The following is a 16187-nucleotide window of genomic DNA, read 5'->3' as shown; positions in this document are numbered from 1 at the left end:
GAGGTCAGACACTGAATCAATGTATGTAATTTGGTTTTGAGCACAAAAGAAATGGATTACCTGAAAAGTAAAAAGCATTTCATATATGATGGAATCTGTTTTTTATTGTTTTTATTGCCTTGATATATAACATTTGTTACTAATAATCTAAAACCAAAACGAATACTACATTAAGCTGTCTACAACCAAAGAAGAACTGGTTAAATACATGACAAAAATAAGGAGACTAATATGCAATAATTCAAACAAGAGCCCTTGAGGGTTATTAAAGAGAGCACTAATTTTACTATACTGTTTCACAACCGGAAGATAACCTCTTTTATTACAGCCCAAATTGTCTTAACTTTTCAATGTCACTCTGATGTTTCTTGAGAAACCTATGAGTAATACTAGAAACAGTGGAGCTACATCTGTCACTCAAGAGGATGGCAAACTCTATATTCACATCTGAAAGATTATCACTGAAACCACAATTAATATTAAATCTTAAATCCCAGAGAAGTTGATGGTTCAGCCCCTTGTGATACTCTAGCTCCCCAAGGACAACTTCCTAATTGCTACTGCAAGCAGGTAAGTGATTTTTAACGCTGGTATTTAAGGGTCTGTCTACACTTGGAGTTTTACACTTTAAATTCACATGCTACCTTAATCCAAATTAATATTCAAGTGTAGTCAAGCCATGCCTCATTGACAGAAGCAATGAAGAGATTAAGGCTAGGTATACACTAAAAAGTTAGATCAACATAACTGTGCTGCACAGGGTCATGACAAATCCATCCTTGCATGATGTAGTTAAGTCAATCTAACCCTTGGTGTAGACAGGGCTAGGTTGACGAAGAATTCTCCACTGATCTAGCTACACAGGCATAGTTTGACTTCTATACTTCGGGGGGGGGGGAGTGGCAGCTCCAGTCAGGGGGGCCACGCAGGGGGGGGGCAAATTCCACACCTTTCAAATAAGTGAATTAACTACAGCAATGATAGAACCACTCCCATTGCTGTAATGAGTGCCTACATTGAAGTGCTACAGCGGTGAAGTTGCAGCTGTGTCGCTGCATTCCTAGTGAAGACACAGCCAGTGTGTGACGAGGTGGACTAGGCTCTGAGGTCTCCTGCTGGAGACCTTGTGGCCCTGCTACACCCATCCCCAGAAGAGGGCAGTAGAGAGGTCCTCCAAGCTGCCTAGAGTAGCTGTGTGGGAAGCAGCCAATTAAGGCCCAGCAACCTAGCATAAGAAGAGCTGCAGAGCCAGAGTGAGTTCAGTTCCTTGCTAGAGATGATGGTGTGTGGATGGCTGAGGGAGCTGCAGGACATCAAATGAGGTAGTGCTGCCGGAAGCCAGGAAGAGCAAGAAGGAGCCCTGAGCAGAAGGCAGGGACTCCATCAGGACAAGGCCCTGAGATAAGGATGAAGACAGCACAAGACGGCAGGGAAGTAGCCAAGGGAATTACAGCAGCATGACTTAGATAAAGGGACACAGTGACAGCTGGAATCTACAGGGTCCCTGGGTTGGGACCCGGAGCCCTCCATTAGTCACTAGCGGAAGTGGCCTGGACACTGAGGCACCCCAGAGGGGGAAATGAACTGTAGTGGCCCAGCTGAAGGGTTATGGCCAGAAAGGCCCTGAGAGGGTGAAGGTATTGCCTCCAGTGGAGGAGCCCTGGCGCACTGCTCTATTCCGGAACATGGACAACCAGAGAGACATTAGAGAGCACTGAGAGAAGCCCTTGCTGGACTTGTACCCTGAAAAGGGTTTGCTTTGCTTTTATCTCACAGACTGTGTATGACTTGGCCGGCCAGCTGGGTCAGTGAAGACCCACCACAAACAGGCAAAGAGTGCAGGCACATGCACTCCGCCAGGGGGTGCTCGCAAGAGGTGAGTGCAAACCCATTACACGGTGTTAACACCTCAAAAAAATACTTAAAAGGCAGAGGAAGTTCATTCCCTTATTGTTATTTATCTCCAAGAATCTGCAGTCCAACTGAAAGAGATGATAGTTTACATTGTCAAAGCTCGATTCATATCTGGAAGACCTAGAATTTATTTATTTTAAAACTGAAATAGATTACGTAGAACTCCCTAGAAATTCTCAATTATTAATTCTGAGCAAGCATTTGCACAACAACACTAGTAATAGTGACAAACCAGGATTATCATTTAATGTAGGCAATAATCAAGACAGCTAGTAATATAGATTTCTGACTAAATGGAGAAAAAACATAATACTTCTGGAATAAATATTTATTATCCTATAATAAAAGTCAAACACGCATTCAATTTCAATATATTCTTCTTCAACTATGAAAACATCATGTTTTGAAAATTCTACCTACAGAGGATTGTGACATCTCCCAGCCACTGGTAGAGTCTTTCAACCCACTTTCATCCTTCAGGTATTTTTCAAATAGTCTTTTGTTGATTGGCTCTTCCATGTCAAGAATATCAAGAGCCTGTTGATGCTCTTTTGCAGCATACTACAGAGAAAACAAGGGTAAGATGTTAAGCATTTAAAATTAAAACACCAATAATTAGACTATGGCAAGTAAAAATTATAGAGTTGGTAGGCCAAGCCCCTTCACATTTAGGCATATCTTTATTTAGCTGTATATCAGTTTGTCGTCAGAATCTAATCGCAGTGAGAGGGCACGGTCTCCCTCCCTTATGGATGGGGAGAGAACTGCGACCACCCCCTGGTGGGCAGAGGGGCGGGACAGGAAACAGAAATATAAAAGGCAGGCCTTACAGCTCAGTTGGAGGAAAACTACCGGAGGAGCAGGAGATCTTCCCCTGCCCGCTGCTGGAGCTCAGACCCAATGGAGGCAGCTACAGCGTCAGAGATACAGAGGGACTGCTGGAACTGCCAGGCACCAGGGACACCAAGGAACTGTTGGGGCTGCCACTAGCCATTTACCTCAGTGAGATGAACAACGATCCCAGAACCCAGGTACTCCCTGAATGGGAGTGTAAGAAGAAGCCCAGGGAAGCCAAATAGAGTTCTCCACATTACTGACTGCAAGTGTGTTGCAGCTGAATTCCCCGCTGACCCAGTGGCAGACCACTCTGCCACTGTTCAGGCCCTGGACTGGGACACAGTGGAGTCAGGTGGGGATGCGTCCCTCAACCCTCGCTGCCATCCCTCTCCTGGAGGAGGCAGCCTCCCTACCTTTGGGCCAAGAGGACGCCAGTTGGGTTTGCTGTTTGCCCCACAAGAGAGCTGATTCACCTAGATTGCTATGTTGCTCTGCCTGAATGCAGGCCAGAGCCCTTAATTTTTGGCTGCCCGCTCTGGCTGAGGGTCACAGACTCAACTGCTGCCTGGCCTTAAGGCTTGGGCCTACTGTCAGCTAATTCCCCCCTGAACTGAGCTGCTCAAAAGGCATTGTAGCGAGGGGGCATGGACTACCTCCCTGACGGACAGGGAGAGAGCCGTGACCACCTCCCATTAACAATTCACAATATTTCAGTATTGCTCAACCAAACATTTGGAAAATAAATACCTGCAAAATTATCATAGTGCCTATCATGATGTGATCACAAAAGTATACAAACATAACTTAAAATGAATTAAGATAGGGTTTTCTATCATTTGTTACAATTAGGGATGTCGCACAATTAAAAAGATTAATCGTGCTGTTAAACAATAGAATACCATTTATTTAAGTAGTTATGGATATTTTCTACATTTTCAAATAGACTTCTACTCTGATATAACACGGTCGTAGAGAGCCAAATATCCCTACCACATTATAGGTCAAACGCTGTTATATCAGGGTAGCGATGGCAGGTCTGCAGCAGTGATTTAAAGAGCCCCGGGCTCTTTAAGTCACCGCTGGAGCCCTGCCACTGCTACCCTGGGGCTGCGGCAGCGGGGCTGAGCTGGCGATTTAAAGGGCCTGGAGCTCCCCGCAGCAGCCAGAGCCCCAGACCCTTTAAAGCACTGCCCAAGCCCTGCTGCCGCAGCCCCGGAATAACAGCAGCAGGGTTCCAGTGGTGATTTGTAGGGCCCTGGGCTCCCCGCAGCAGCAGGAGCCCCGGACCCTTTAAAGCGTCGCTGGAGCCCCACTGCTACTGTGCTATATGCGAACCCGTGTTATATCGGGTCCCGTTATAGCGGGGTAGAGGTGTATATTGATTTCAATTACAATACAGAATACAAAGCGTACAGTGCTCACTTTATTTTTATAATAGTTGCACTGTAAAAAACAAAAGTAATAGTATTTTTCAAGTCACCTTATACAAGTGTAATGAAGCGCAATCTCTTTATCATGAAAGTTGTGCTTACAAATGTAGAATTATGTACAAAAAATAACTGCATTCAAAAATAAAACAATGTAAAACTTTAGAGCCTACAAGTCCACTCAGTCCTACTTCTTGTTCAGACAATCATTCAGACAAGCAAGTTTGTTTACATTTGCAGGAGATAATGTTGCCCACTTCTTGTTTACAATATCACCTGAAAGTGAGAACAAGTGTTCACATGGGACCGTTGTAGCCAGCGTCACAAGATATTTATGTGCCAAATGCACTTAAGATTCATATGTCCCTTCATGCTTCAACCACCATTTCTGGGGACAAGCGTCCATGTTGATGACGGGTTCTGCTCGATAATCATCCAAAGTAGTGCGGCCTGACACATGTTCATTTTCACCATCTGAGTCAGATGCCACCAGCAGAAGGCTGATTTTCTTTTTTAGTGCTTCGGGTTCTGTAGTTTCCACATTGGAGTGTTGCTCTTTTAAGACTTCTGAAAGCATGTGCTACATCTCCTCCCTCTGAGATTTTGGAAGGCATTTCAGATTCTTAAAATTTGGGTTGAGTGATGTAGCTAGCTTTAGATATCTCATATTGGTACCTTCTTTGCGTTTTGTCAAATCTGCAGTGAAAGTGTTCTTAAAACAAACGTGCTAGGTCATCATCAGAGACTGCTATAATATGAAATATATGGCAGAATACAGGTAAAAAACAGTAGGAAACATAATTCTCCACCAAGAAGTTCAGTCACAAATTTAATTAATGCATTATTTTTTTTAACGAGCATCATCAGCATGGAAGCATGTCCTCTGTAATGCTGGCCGAAGCATGAAGGGGCATATAAATCTAGCACGTAAATACCTTGCAATGCCAGCTACAAAAGTGTCATGGAAACCGTTGTTCTCACTTTTAGGTGATATTGTAAACAAGAAGCAGGCAGCATTATCTCCTGCAAATGTAGACAAACTTGTGATTTAACAAGAAGCAGGACTGAGTGGACTTTTAGGCGCTAAAGTTTTCCATTGTTTTGTTTTTGAGTGCAGTTATTGTAACAAAAAAAAAATCTACATTTGTAAGTTGCACTTTCACCATAAAAAGATTGCACTATATACTTGTATGAGGTGAACTGAAAAATACTATTTCTTTTGTTTGCCATTTTTACAGTGCAAATATTTGTAATAAAAAACAACATTTAAGTGAACACTGTCTACTTTGTATACTGTGTTGTAATTGAAATCAATATATTTGAAACTGCAGAAAATCATTGAAATTTATTAAAATTTTTCTTTGTATCATATTGTTTAACAGTGCGATTAAAACCGATTAATTTTTTATCACAATTTTTTTTAGTTAAGCGCATGAGTTAACTGCAATTAATCAACAGCCATCATTACAATCAATCAAAATACATGCTGTTCCATTTATTTTACTCATCCTCCAGACAATTTCATTTCTTTGGTTGCGCTTTGTTTAGCCAGCACTTTTAATCCAGAAGGGAACAAAAGCATACTGCCAACTATATACTTATAGCACCAATAAAACAAAGCTACCTGTGGGGCAAAATTCAGCAAACCACCAGTATAAACCACACTATACATTATTAGAGAGGAGGAAAATTCTGGAGCACATACAACAGGTCAAACACCTTCCTCTAAAGGAAGTGCCCTGGGATCTATAGCATCCATGCCGAGCAGGCAGTTATTTGTTGTTCTCTGGTCTCATTCAAGAGACCCACAAACTACTCATGGGAGAATTGTACGCCAAAAAAATAAAAGTTCTGCACACACAATTTTAAAATTCTGCAAATTTTATGTGTCAGAATAACTCTACATAATCACGCCAGTCTCAGTTATTTTGGTAATTTATTTCAAAATACCTGTCAGCGGGTATGTTTGTAACAATACAGACACACAAAATTTCCCTCCAGGAGTTAAAGAAATCTCTACGACAACCCAGTTCCTGTTTCTCTGCCCCCACACCCTGAGCCCAGCCAGGAGGTCAGACACCCATAACCCCTCCCCCCCCCAGAGCCCAGCTGTTCCCCCCTTAGCCCCCCACCCCAGAGCACCGCCATCTCCTTCCCTCAGGGCATGCGGGGAACTGCAGCTGCCAGAAACCCTCTAGCTCAGGGGTCCTCAAACTGGGGGTCAGGACCCCTCAGGGGGTCACGAGGTTATTACATGGGGGGTCATGAGCTGCAAGCGTCCACCCCAAACCCCGCTTCACCTCCAGCATTTATAATGGCATTAAATATATTAAAAAGCATTTTTAATTTATAAGGGGGGGGGTCGCACTCAGAGGCTTGCTGCGTGAAAGGGGTCACCAGTACAAAAGATTGAGAACCACTGTTCTAGCTCCCTCCCCACCCACCCCCAGCAATATCTTTTATGTGCGAGCTGGTCTCTGCCAGGTCCAGCAGCCCCTAGTGAGAGCCAGCAGCTCTGCAGCCCATTTCTGTGGGGGAAAAGAAATTCTGCATGCACAATATTAATTTCTGCAAAATTCTCCACAGCGCTGTGGTGCAGAATTCCCTCAGGAGTAACACTGTACATGCTGTATAGAACTCAGTTTACCCATCTTACAAAGATGAGGGAATAAGTCTTTTCTCACAGGATCTGAACCTGTAGTTCCAGTGAGTATAACCATTTCAACCCCGAAATTTAGACCTCTAAATATTCCCCTTCTAGCGTAAAGTGTGCCATATGTGGTCTGCGTATTTATGTAGCATGCTTTGTTTAATTTGATTTTATCCAACCATAAACTAAAATATATACTCACATGACATCTAGCAGCAAGGTATCGACATGCTTCATATAACTAAGAGAAATAAAGAGGTTTGAAATACTTACATTTATCAGGAAGCTAAAAACAAAACTCCCTAGTATTAATAGCAAAAAGCTGTTAGTCCTACATCAATGACTGTTTTTCATCTGACTAAAGATTTCTTTCTTACTACCCCAAATCATTCTCTCAAGTCTCTAACTCTTGAGGCAGACAGTAAATAGGGAAACCTCAATCCATCATCCTGTTTCCTTAACCCAATCTTATCCCCTCCATTTCCCTTATCTTGAGATACTCTTTCCCTATGACTCTTCCCCCTTTCCGTACAAGCATACTCTTATATATCACCCTATTTCCTTCCTACCTTTTGACTTTAATCATAGGGCATGTAATCTATTCAAACTACTAGATTTCCTCGGCTCTCCCCCCTTTAACTCCTCCAGTGTGGTTGACCCTTTCCACCTCAGCAAAACTTCTCTGACCAAATTCACTAATGACCTTCTAGCCCAGTTTGTAAATTTCTTCTATACCAGGGATCGGCAACCTTTGGCACGCAGCCTGTCAGGGAAATCCACTGGTGGGCCTGGACCATTTGTTTACCTGTTTACCTACCTTGTTGGTCATGGGATTACGCATTACAGAGGGATGTGCTGGCCGCCGCTTCCCGCAGCCATTATCCTGGAATGGCGAACCGCGGCCAATGGGAGCTGCGATCGGCCGAACCTGTGGAACCGTCCCGGACCATGAGTGGATTTCCCTGACGGGCTGCATGCCAAAGGTTGCCGATCCCTGTTCTATATTATTGTTTTGAACCTCTCCAACTCTGGAGACACTTTCTCCTCTTGATTTCCACAACTCTAGTTAAAGTGGGAGGAGAACTAGGACAGCACACAGTTCCTTCCCTAAACCTATTGGTCCCCTCACAGGTCAGCCCTTGGCCCTTTTCTCTTCTCTATGGATCATTCTCTCACCATGACCTTACATTATGCAGTTTATGTAACTACTCTTCCTTTAAATTTTGATTGTTAGCTCTGAAGGTAAAGAACTTATAGTGCATTTAGCATAGTTCAGCTGCTGTTTAGCACCAGGTATAGCACTATGGTTCTAAATAAATAACAAAAGTATTATTTCTTGTTTGAAATTACTTACCTTATCTAGCTTGCGTGATCGAAGGGCATGTGCTGCTCTATGATACTGAGCCGTCAGGTAGAGACATTGGGCCAACCAATAGATGTCCTGAGGTTCCTCTAAAAATATATAAAATATATATAAAACCCTTTTAAGTACAATCCTAAAATACTTGCTTTTATCATAATTTTGCATGGCATAGACATTTTCAGATTTTCAGACATTTAAAAGATGTCAGTATACTGCTCTTCCTCAAACAGTCATCTCAAGAAATTATTCTAAAAATAAAATGCATCTCTTTGCACACCTCAGAAATAAGAAAATTTAAGAATTAAACCAAACCCTAACACCAAGACTGTACGCACTCTCAGCAGCAAACGAGGATATAAAAAAAAAATCCAACACCAGTCTGCATACCATAAGTAACAGAGGGGAAATAAAACTGATGTGGAAAAGAGAAAAATAACACACGTATGCTGTAGGTGCCTCCAGACTTTGAATGAAGTAACAGCAGAAAACTGCTTTTTTTTTTTCAAAGTTTGTGCAGAAATTAGTGCCTCCAAAAGCAAAATATTATTTTCAAGTTCTAGAAGTATGACAATTAGGTCCTGATCCCAAAACTTATGCATGTGCTTAAATTTACACACTGTGCATAATCTCATTTGAAGGATCAGGTACTTAGTAAGTAATAAAGCCATTGAAAAACAGATATAAAGAGCAGATAAGGAAATACTCCAGAATCTGAACATTGACAAATAATTTGGTCCAGGTGACATGCATCTACCAAAAACTATATTTAAAGAGAGTCATAATGCACTGAGAGAATCTTCAATATTGAAGAAAAGCAAAAATGACTTCAAAGGAAAGAAAAAAAGTTACCCTATCAATTACTACTCCATAAATACAATAGACCAAGGGTGGCCAAACTGTGGCTCGTGAGCCGCTTGCAGCTCTTTTACAGTTAAAGTATGGCTCCCGAAGCCGCACAATCCACCCTCCATTCTCCGCCTACCAGTCTGGGGCAGGAGCTCAGGGCTTCCACCCTGTAGCAGGATAATGGGCTAGATAGAGGCTTCTGCCAGAGATGACTGGTGCCTGCTGAGGGGGGGAGGGGGTGCAAAAATTTAAAACCCACTTGCACAACACCTTGAGTCATGCTGTCCCCTTACCCTCAGTGGCTCCTCCCTGCAGCTCCCAGGTGTTAGCTTTGCATGGAGAGGCAGTGGCAAACAGGTGGGAGCTGCAGGAAGGGGTCACTACTTTAGCTCCACAGAGAGAAGCAGCAGCAGCTCTCCCTGCTGCTCACCACTGCCTCTCCCCATGGTCGCAGCTCCCAGCTTGCAGACTTCAGCAGCTGCCGTGCAAGAAGGGTGCCCAGTGGCACTATGTGATGAACCAGGACCAGCAAACCCTGGCAAAAATCTGGGGGGTGGGGAATGTGACTCCATGTGCTCTCCCCACACATCTCCTTTGGTGTCTGCCTAGCAGAGATGGAGGGTCTCAGGAATTCAGCCCCGTGGGGCGTGCCTGCTGTGGCTTAGGGCTTCAGCCTTCTGATGATTGTCATATGTGACTCAGAGGGTCAGTAAGTTTGGCCACCCCTGCAATAGATTAAGCACTAGAAAAGGTACTGTAGGAACCAATCTTGCATTGGCAGTGTACTAGACTAAATAATAAAAAAATCATTATTTTTAATTTCAGTGTTTATGAATCTGCAAAAAGGTTCTTGCAAGCAATAGAGATTTTTCCAAGTGGAAGGAGTTGACCCTCCATGCATTTCCTGGCCCTGAAGGACAGAATGTTTTCCAGCCTGGGAAACAGGCTTAGTTCTTGCACTAGTAGTTAGAGTACATTTTTCAAGCACAAGAGTTAAACATGCACAAATGCTGAATTGCATGCTATCTATTCTAGCAGGTCAAAAATTTAATGCTCTGTATGGGTAGATGGTATTGCAGAGAGGCTCACAAGAATATTAAATATACAGTGGGACCTCAACAATATACAAAAAGCTGAAAAAAACTATCACACGTAAAAGTTTTAATGAAACGAATATTTTAAATTAAGTGAAATACAACGTAATGATTACTTACCATGAGACAGTGAAGCAACTTTGTCTGCCCAAAACAAGGCACTTTGATACTGTTGCTGGAAAAGAATGTTAGAAATGTTAGGGTTTGTTTATTTAAATATATTATTTAGCTTGCTATATCTTGCTGTTACTTAAGGTGGAGCATAACACCAGATTCTTCACGGGTGGCTGTCTAAACTATCTTTAAAAAAAAGCAAAAAAACAAAACAACACACCTTAAGTTAATTGATTGCCAGATAAGTCAAAGCAGTTAACACGTTTGTAAAGACTACTTAAGGCACTCCACAAACATTTATGATTTACCGGAAATTGAGGCAGGGGGCTTTACTGTGAATCCTGGGAATAAGAGAGATGGAAGAATAGCATTTGATTATATTGGAGAGCCAGCTCTGCTACAGATAAGATTAAGAGTTGTGTAAAGACTGGGAATGAATGGGTCATTACACAAAGTAAAAACTATTTCCCCATGCTGATTTTTCCCCTACTGTTACTCATACCTTCTTGTCAACTGTTTGAAATGGGCCATCCTGATTATCACTACAAAAGTTTTTTTTCCTCCTGCCGATAACAGCCCACCTTAATTGATTAGTCTCATTACAGCTGATATGGAAACACCCATTTTTTCATGTTCTCTGTGTATATATATCTTCCTACTGTATTTTCCACTGCATGAATCTGATGAAGTGGGTTTTAGCCCACGAAAGCTTATGCCCAAATAAATTCGTTAGTCTCTAAGCCCTCGTCCAGACTAACCCGTGGCATCGGCGGGTTAAAATCGATTGCTCGGGGATCGATATATCGCGTCTAGTCTGGACGCGGTGTATCGATCCCCGAGCGCGCTTACATCGATTCCGGAACTCCATCAATCCGAACGGAGTTCCGGAATCGACACGGAGAGCCGCGGACATCGATGCAGCGCCGTCCAGACTGGTGAGTACCTCGATTTTAGAAATTCGACTTCAGCTACGTTATTCTCGTAGCTGAAGTTGCGTATCTAAAATCGATTTTAATTCCTAGTCTGGACGTGGCCTAAGGTGCCACAAGTACTCTCGTTCAAGAAGACATGTTAAGGCCACTAAACCTGAGCAACACCCAGTCACTATAAATTCAAACCCAACTCTAGCAGAAATCTGAAAATGAAATTTAGACATGGTCTGTCAGAGTATTGTTTGGGGGACAGGGGAACATAATCAGAGTATTGCTGAAAATTCAGAACACATTCAAACTACTCAAAAAAAAATTATACAGTCAAGTGCTTGCTAGGAAAGGAGGAGGAATGAGGGTTTGTGCCATTCTTTAGTTGTGCCAGAATGCTCTTGAATAGTGTTTTGGCATTTGTTGGGGGAGTACGAACAGCATTCTGATACTTCTGACCCAGTTTCTCCACTCCAGAAGGACAGACGGCATCTCAGTAACCACCATGTCTCCTTCTGGAGTGATCCTGGAAATAGAAGAAGTGGAGGAAGAGATGGGTGATACGGAGGTGGCTGGCATGCCATGTGGAAGGGATTGGGACAGAGGGTGTGTCAGCCCAGATTCTCCTCAGACACTTATTCTACTCTACAGGAAACAGCACATCTGCTAAAACTTACCACCCTTTTTACAGTCACTTTACCCTTATGCACATAACACCAAACACTATATTTTCAAGTATCAGAGGGTAGCCGTGTTAGTCTGGATCTGTAAAAGCAGCAAAGAATCCTGTGGCACCTTATAGACTAACAGACGTTTTGGAGCATGAGCTTTCGTGGGTGAATACCCAGAAGCCTCCTACTGCAAGACAAACCCAAGAGAGAAACCAACAGGACTCCACTGGCCATCACATACAGCCCCCAGCTAAAACCCTCCAACGCATCATCAAGGATCTACAACCCATCCTGGACAATGATCCCACACTTTCACAGGCCTTGGGTGGCAGGCCAATCCTTGCCCACAGACAACCTACCAACCTGAAACATAATCTCACCAGTAACTGCACACCACACCATAATAACTCTAGCTCAGGAACCAATCCATGCAACAAACCTCGATGCCAACTCTGCCCACATATCTACACCAGCGACACCATCACAGGACCTAACCAGATCAGCCACACCATCACTGGTTCATTCACCTGCACATCCACCAATGTAATATACGCCATCATATGCCAGCAATGCCCCTCTGCTATGTACATCGGCCAAACTGGACAGTCTCTACGGAAAAGGATAAATGGACACAAATCAGACATTAGGAATGGCAATATACAAAAACCTGTAGGAGAGCACTTCAACCTCCCTGGCCACACTATAGCAGACCTTAAGGTGGCCATCCTGCAGCAAAAAAACTTCAGGACCAGACTTCAAAGAGAAACTGCTGAGCTTCAGTTCATCTGCAAATTTGACACCATCAGCTCAGGATTGAACAAAGACTGTGAATGGCTTGCCAATTACAGAACCAGTTTCTCCTCTCTTGGTTTTCACACCTCAACTGCTACAACAGGGCCTCATCCTCCCTGATTGAACTGACCTCGTTATCTCTAGCTTGCTTGCTAGCACACACATATATACCTGCCCCTGGATATTTCCATTACATGCATCTGAGGAAGTGGGTATTCACCCACGAAAGCTCATGCTCCAAAACGTCTGTTAGTCTATAAGGTGCCACAGGATTCTTTGCTGCTTTTTCATTTCAGTTTTCACCCAAAAGGTTAGCATTAATTGGACGATTAACATAGTGAACATCAGTGTAAATATAGTAGGATCTGAGACTAAAATAGGAGAAGAACAGGTTAAGAATTATCTAGATAAGTTAGATATCTTCAAGTCAGCAGGGCCTGAGGAAATACATCCTAGAATACTTAAGGAACTAGCTGAAGAGAACTTTGTGAACTTGTGAAGGACAAGGGAGAGCCTAGAGGTTTGAAAAAGGGGAAATATAGTATCTATCTATAAAAAGGGGAATAAGGACAAGCCAGGGAATGTGTAGACCAGTCAGCTTAACTTTGGTACTCAGAAGATAATGCAGCAAATAATCAATTTGTAAGAAACGAGAAGAAAAGATTATACTTAAAAGTCAAAATCTGATGGGGGAAGCAGTAAAGCTGATATATCTCAACTTTAGTAAAGCTCTTGATACCATCTCACATGATTGTCTCATAAGCAAACTAGGGAAATATAACCTGGACAAACCTACTGCAAGGTGGGTGCACCAACTGGTTGGAAAACCATATTCAGAGAATAGTTATCAGTGGACCACAGTAAAATTCAAAGGGCATATTGAGTGGATCCACAGGGATCGGTTCTGGTTATATTCAATATCTTTATAAACAATTTGGATAATGCCATACAGAATACACTCATATGATACCAAGCTCAGAGGAGTTGCAAGTACTTTGGAGGACAGGATTAGAATTCAAAATGATCTTGACAAACAGGAGGAATGATCTGAAATAAATAGGATGAAATTCAATAAGGGCAAAAGTAAAGTACAACACTTAAGAAGGAATAATAAATGCACAAATACAAAATGAGAACTGACTGTCTATGAAGAAATACTGCAGAAAAGGATCTGGGGGTGATAGCGGATCACAAATTAGGTACAAGTCAACCAAAAAAAGCTGTTCCAAAAGAATAAAAAAATATCACTCTGGGATGTATTAGCAGCAGTGTTGGAACCAAGGCACATGAAAGTAATTCTTCCACTCTACTCAGCACTGATAAGACTTCAACCGGAGTACAATGTCCATTTTGGGGTACCACACTTTGGGAACGATGGAGAAAATCCAGAGAGTTACAAAAACGATTAAAAGTCTAGAAAACATGACCAACAAGGAAAGATTGAAAGAATGGGTTTCTTTAGTCTGGAAAAAAGAAGACTGAGAGGGGTGTGATAACTGTCTCCAAGAGCATAAAATTTTGCTGTAAAGAGGAAGACGGTACATTGTTCTCCTTAAGCACTGAGGCCAGGATAAGTAGTAATGGGATTAAATTGGAGAAAGGGAGATTTAGGTTAGACATTAACAAAGATTTCCTAAATGGAAAGGAGTTAAGTACTAGAACAAATTACCTAGGGAACTTATGAATCTCCATCACTGGAAATTTTTAATAGCAGGTTAGACAAACACCTGTCAGGGATGGACTAGGTAATACTTAGTCCTGCCTCAGAGCTGGGGGACTGGACTAGATGACCTGTTGAGATTCCTTCCAGTCCTACATTTCTATGATATAATTTATCTTCAAACACTCTTGTGAAGCAAGTGAGTGGTATTACCGCATTTTACAGACAGGGAGCTGAAGCACAAAATGTCTAAGATTAGTTGTCCACTCATCTGATTTGAAACAAATCAGACCTGATTTTTCAAAGTCCTTAGGATTATATGGCACTTTATCTGTTCCAAGCGCTACTCCATCCCACTGACTTCATCTGCAGCTGTGAGTGCTGACCACTGCTGCACATCAGATCCCAGGTGTCTCAAGCACCCAGAAAAAACGGGACAGGCTGTTAATGGCCACCTGTGAAAAGGCTGGTGTAAGTCACTTGCCCACAAACTCTGTAGCAGAGGCAGCCATAGAATCCAGTTCCCAGGGGAAACATTAATCAGCCTTTACCATGAGACCATCCTGCCACCCTCTGCTCATTGTCCACACCTCTTCCAGGGCTGCAGCAGACGAGGCAGGGGCCCACCAGACCACGCCGCAGTCCCTGCCCAGCCCGGGGGAGAACCACGCCGTGGCGTGCACGAGGACTCTCCTAACCCCTGAAACGGCAATAATGGCCTGGAGCTGTTCGGTGCGTGACGTTACTTAACACGACACACACGGGACCTTCTCAGTAACACACATATGGCCCAGAGCTGATAGGGGCTCCCTCCAGAGCAGACTGTTACACTTCCGGCTCTCGCACCCATAAGAACATAAGAACGGCCGTACTGGGTCAGACCAAAGGTCCATCTAGCCCAGTATCCTGTCGACTGACACTGGCCAATGCCAGGTGCTTTAGAGGGAATGAACCTAACAGGTAATGATCAAGTGATCTCTCTCCAGCCATCCATCTCCACTCTCTGACAAACAGAGGCTAGGGACACCATTCCTTACCCTTCCTGGCTAATAGACATTTATGGACTTAGCCACCATGAATTTATCCAGTTCCCTTTTAAACACTGTTATAGTCCTAGCCTTCATAACCTCCTCAGGTAAGGCGTTCCACAAGTTGACTGTGCGCTGCATGAAGAACAACTTCCTTTTACTTGTTTTAAACCTGCTGCCTATTAATTTCATTTGGTGGCCCCTAATTCTTACATTATGGGAATAAGTAAATAACTTTTCCTTATCCACTTTCTCCACATCACTCATGATTTTATAGACTTCTATCATATCCCCCCCAGTCTCCTCTTTTCCGCTGTTAGGGCCCCTAGGAAACAGGGGCGGAGACGCACCCCAGGCCCCGCCCGAGAAGCGCACCTCCCCAGGGCCCACAGCCACTCAGAGAGCAAAGGGGCGTCAAGGCCGGGTCGGGGTTAGGAGCTGAACGGAGAAAGAGGCTGCTGCCCCCTCACCTGGTCTATGTACTGCCGGACCCGCTTCCTCAGCCGCTCCAGGTTCATCTCCCCACGCGCGCGAGCCGGGTGGCCTCGAGATGCTCCGCACGCGCCGCTCACTCAGGTAACGGTCTGGCTGTCACGCGCCAAGCGCGCGGCACAGGCACCCCGCACTCTCTGCCGGCCTAGTTCTCTTGGCGTGCGCGCGGTACCGTCTCCCCTTCCGGTGTCTGCCCGAAGTCACTCCCCTCAGAAACGCCACCCTGCGCGGATGGTTCCTACAGCGCGCGCAGAGCCGAGCCGAGGCGCTAGAAGGGGGCGGCTTTACACTGTCTCGTTCCCTTCTGGGGCAGGGCCCGGGGGACAAAGCGGGACTGTGACGCAGCGCTGCCAGTGATTGTGACGTTTCTGCTGTTTCT

The 16187-nt window shown here is 43.8% G+C and overlaps 1 protein-coding gene across 1 annotated transcript in view; it reads right to left on the bottom strand.

The window, feature by feature from the left end:
- The window catches only part of CDC16 (cell division cycle 16), a 77550-nt gene extending 61573 nt beyond the window's left edge, over positions 1–15977 (bottom strand). The window contains 5 exon segments of the mRNA XM_030569187.1: positions 2335–2475; positions 7031–7069; positions 8183–8280; positions 10252–10306; positions 15787–15977. Of these exon segments, the coding sequence (XP_030425047.1) occupies positions 2335–2475; positions 7031–7069; positions 8183–8280; positions 10252–10306; positions 15787–15834 (381 nt within the window). The 5' untranslated portion in view covers positions 15835–15977.
- Positions 15978–16187: the final 210 nt, after the last annotated feature.

This window comes from Gopherus evgoodei, chromosome 1 (assembly GCF_007399415.2).
Source record: "Gopherus evgoodei ecotype Sinaloan lineage chromosome 1, rGopEvg1_v1.p, whole genome shotgun sequence".
In the NCBI taxonomy this organism is placed as follows: Eukaryota; Metazoa; Chordata; order Testudines; family Testudinidae; genus Gopherus; species Gopherus evgoodei.
The sequence above is the reverse complement of the archived record's forward strand: the minus strand, read 5'-3'. Positions and strand labels throughout refer to the sequence as shown.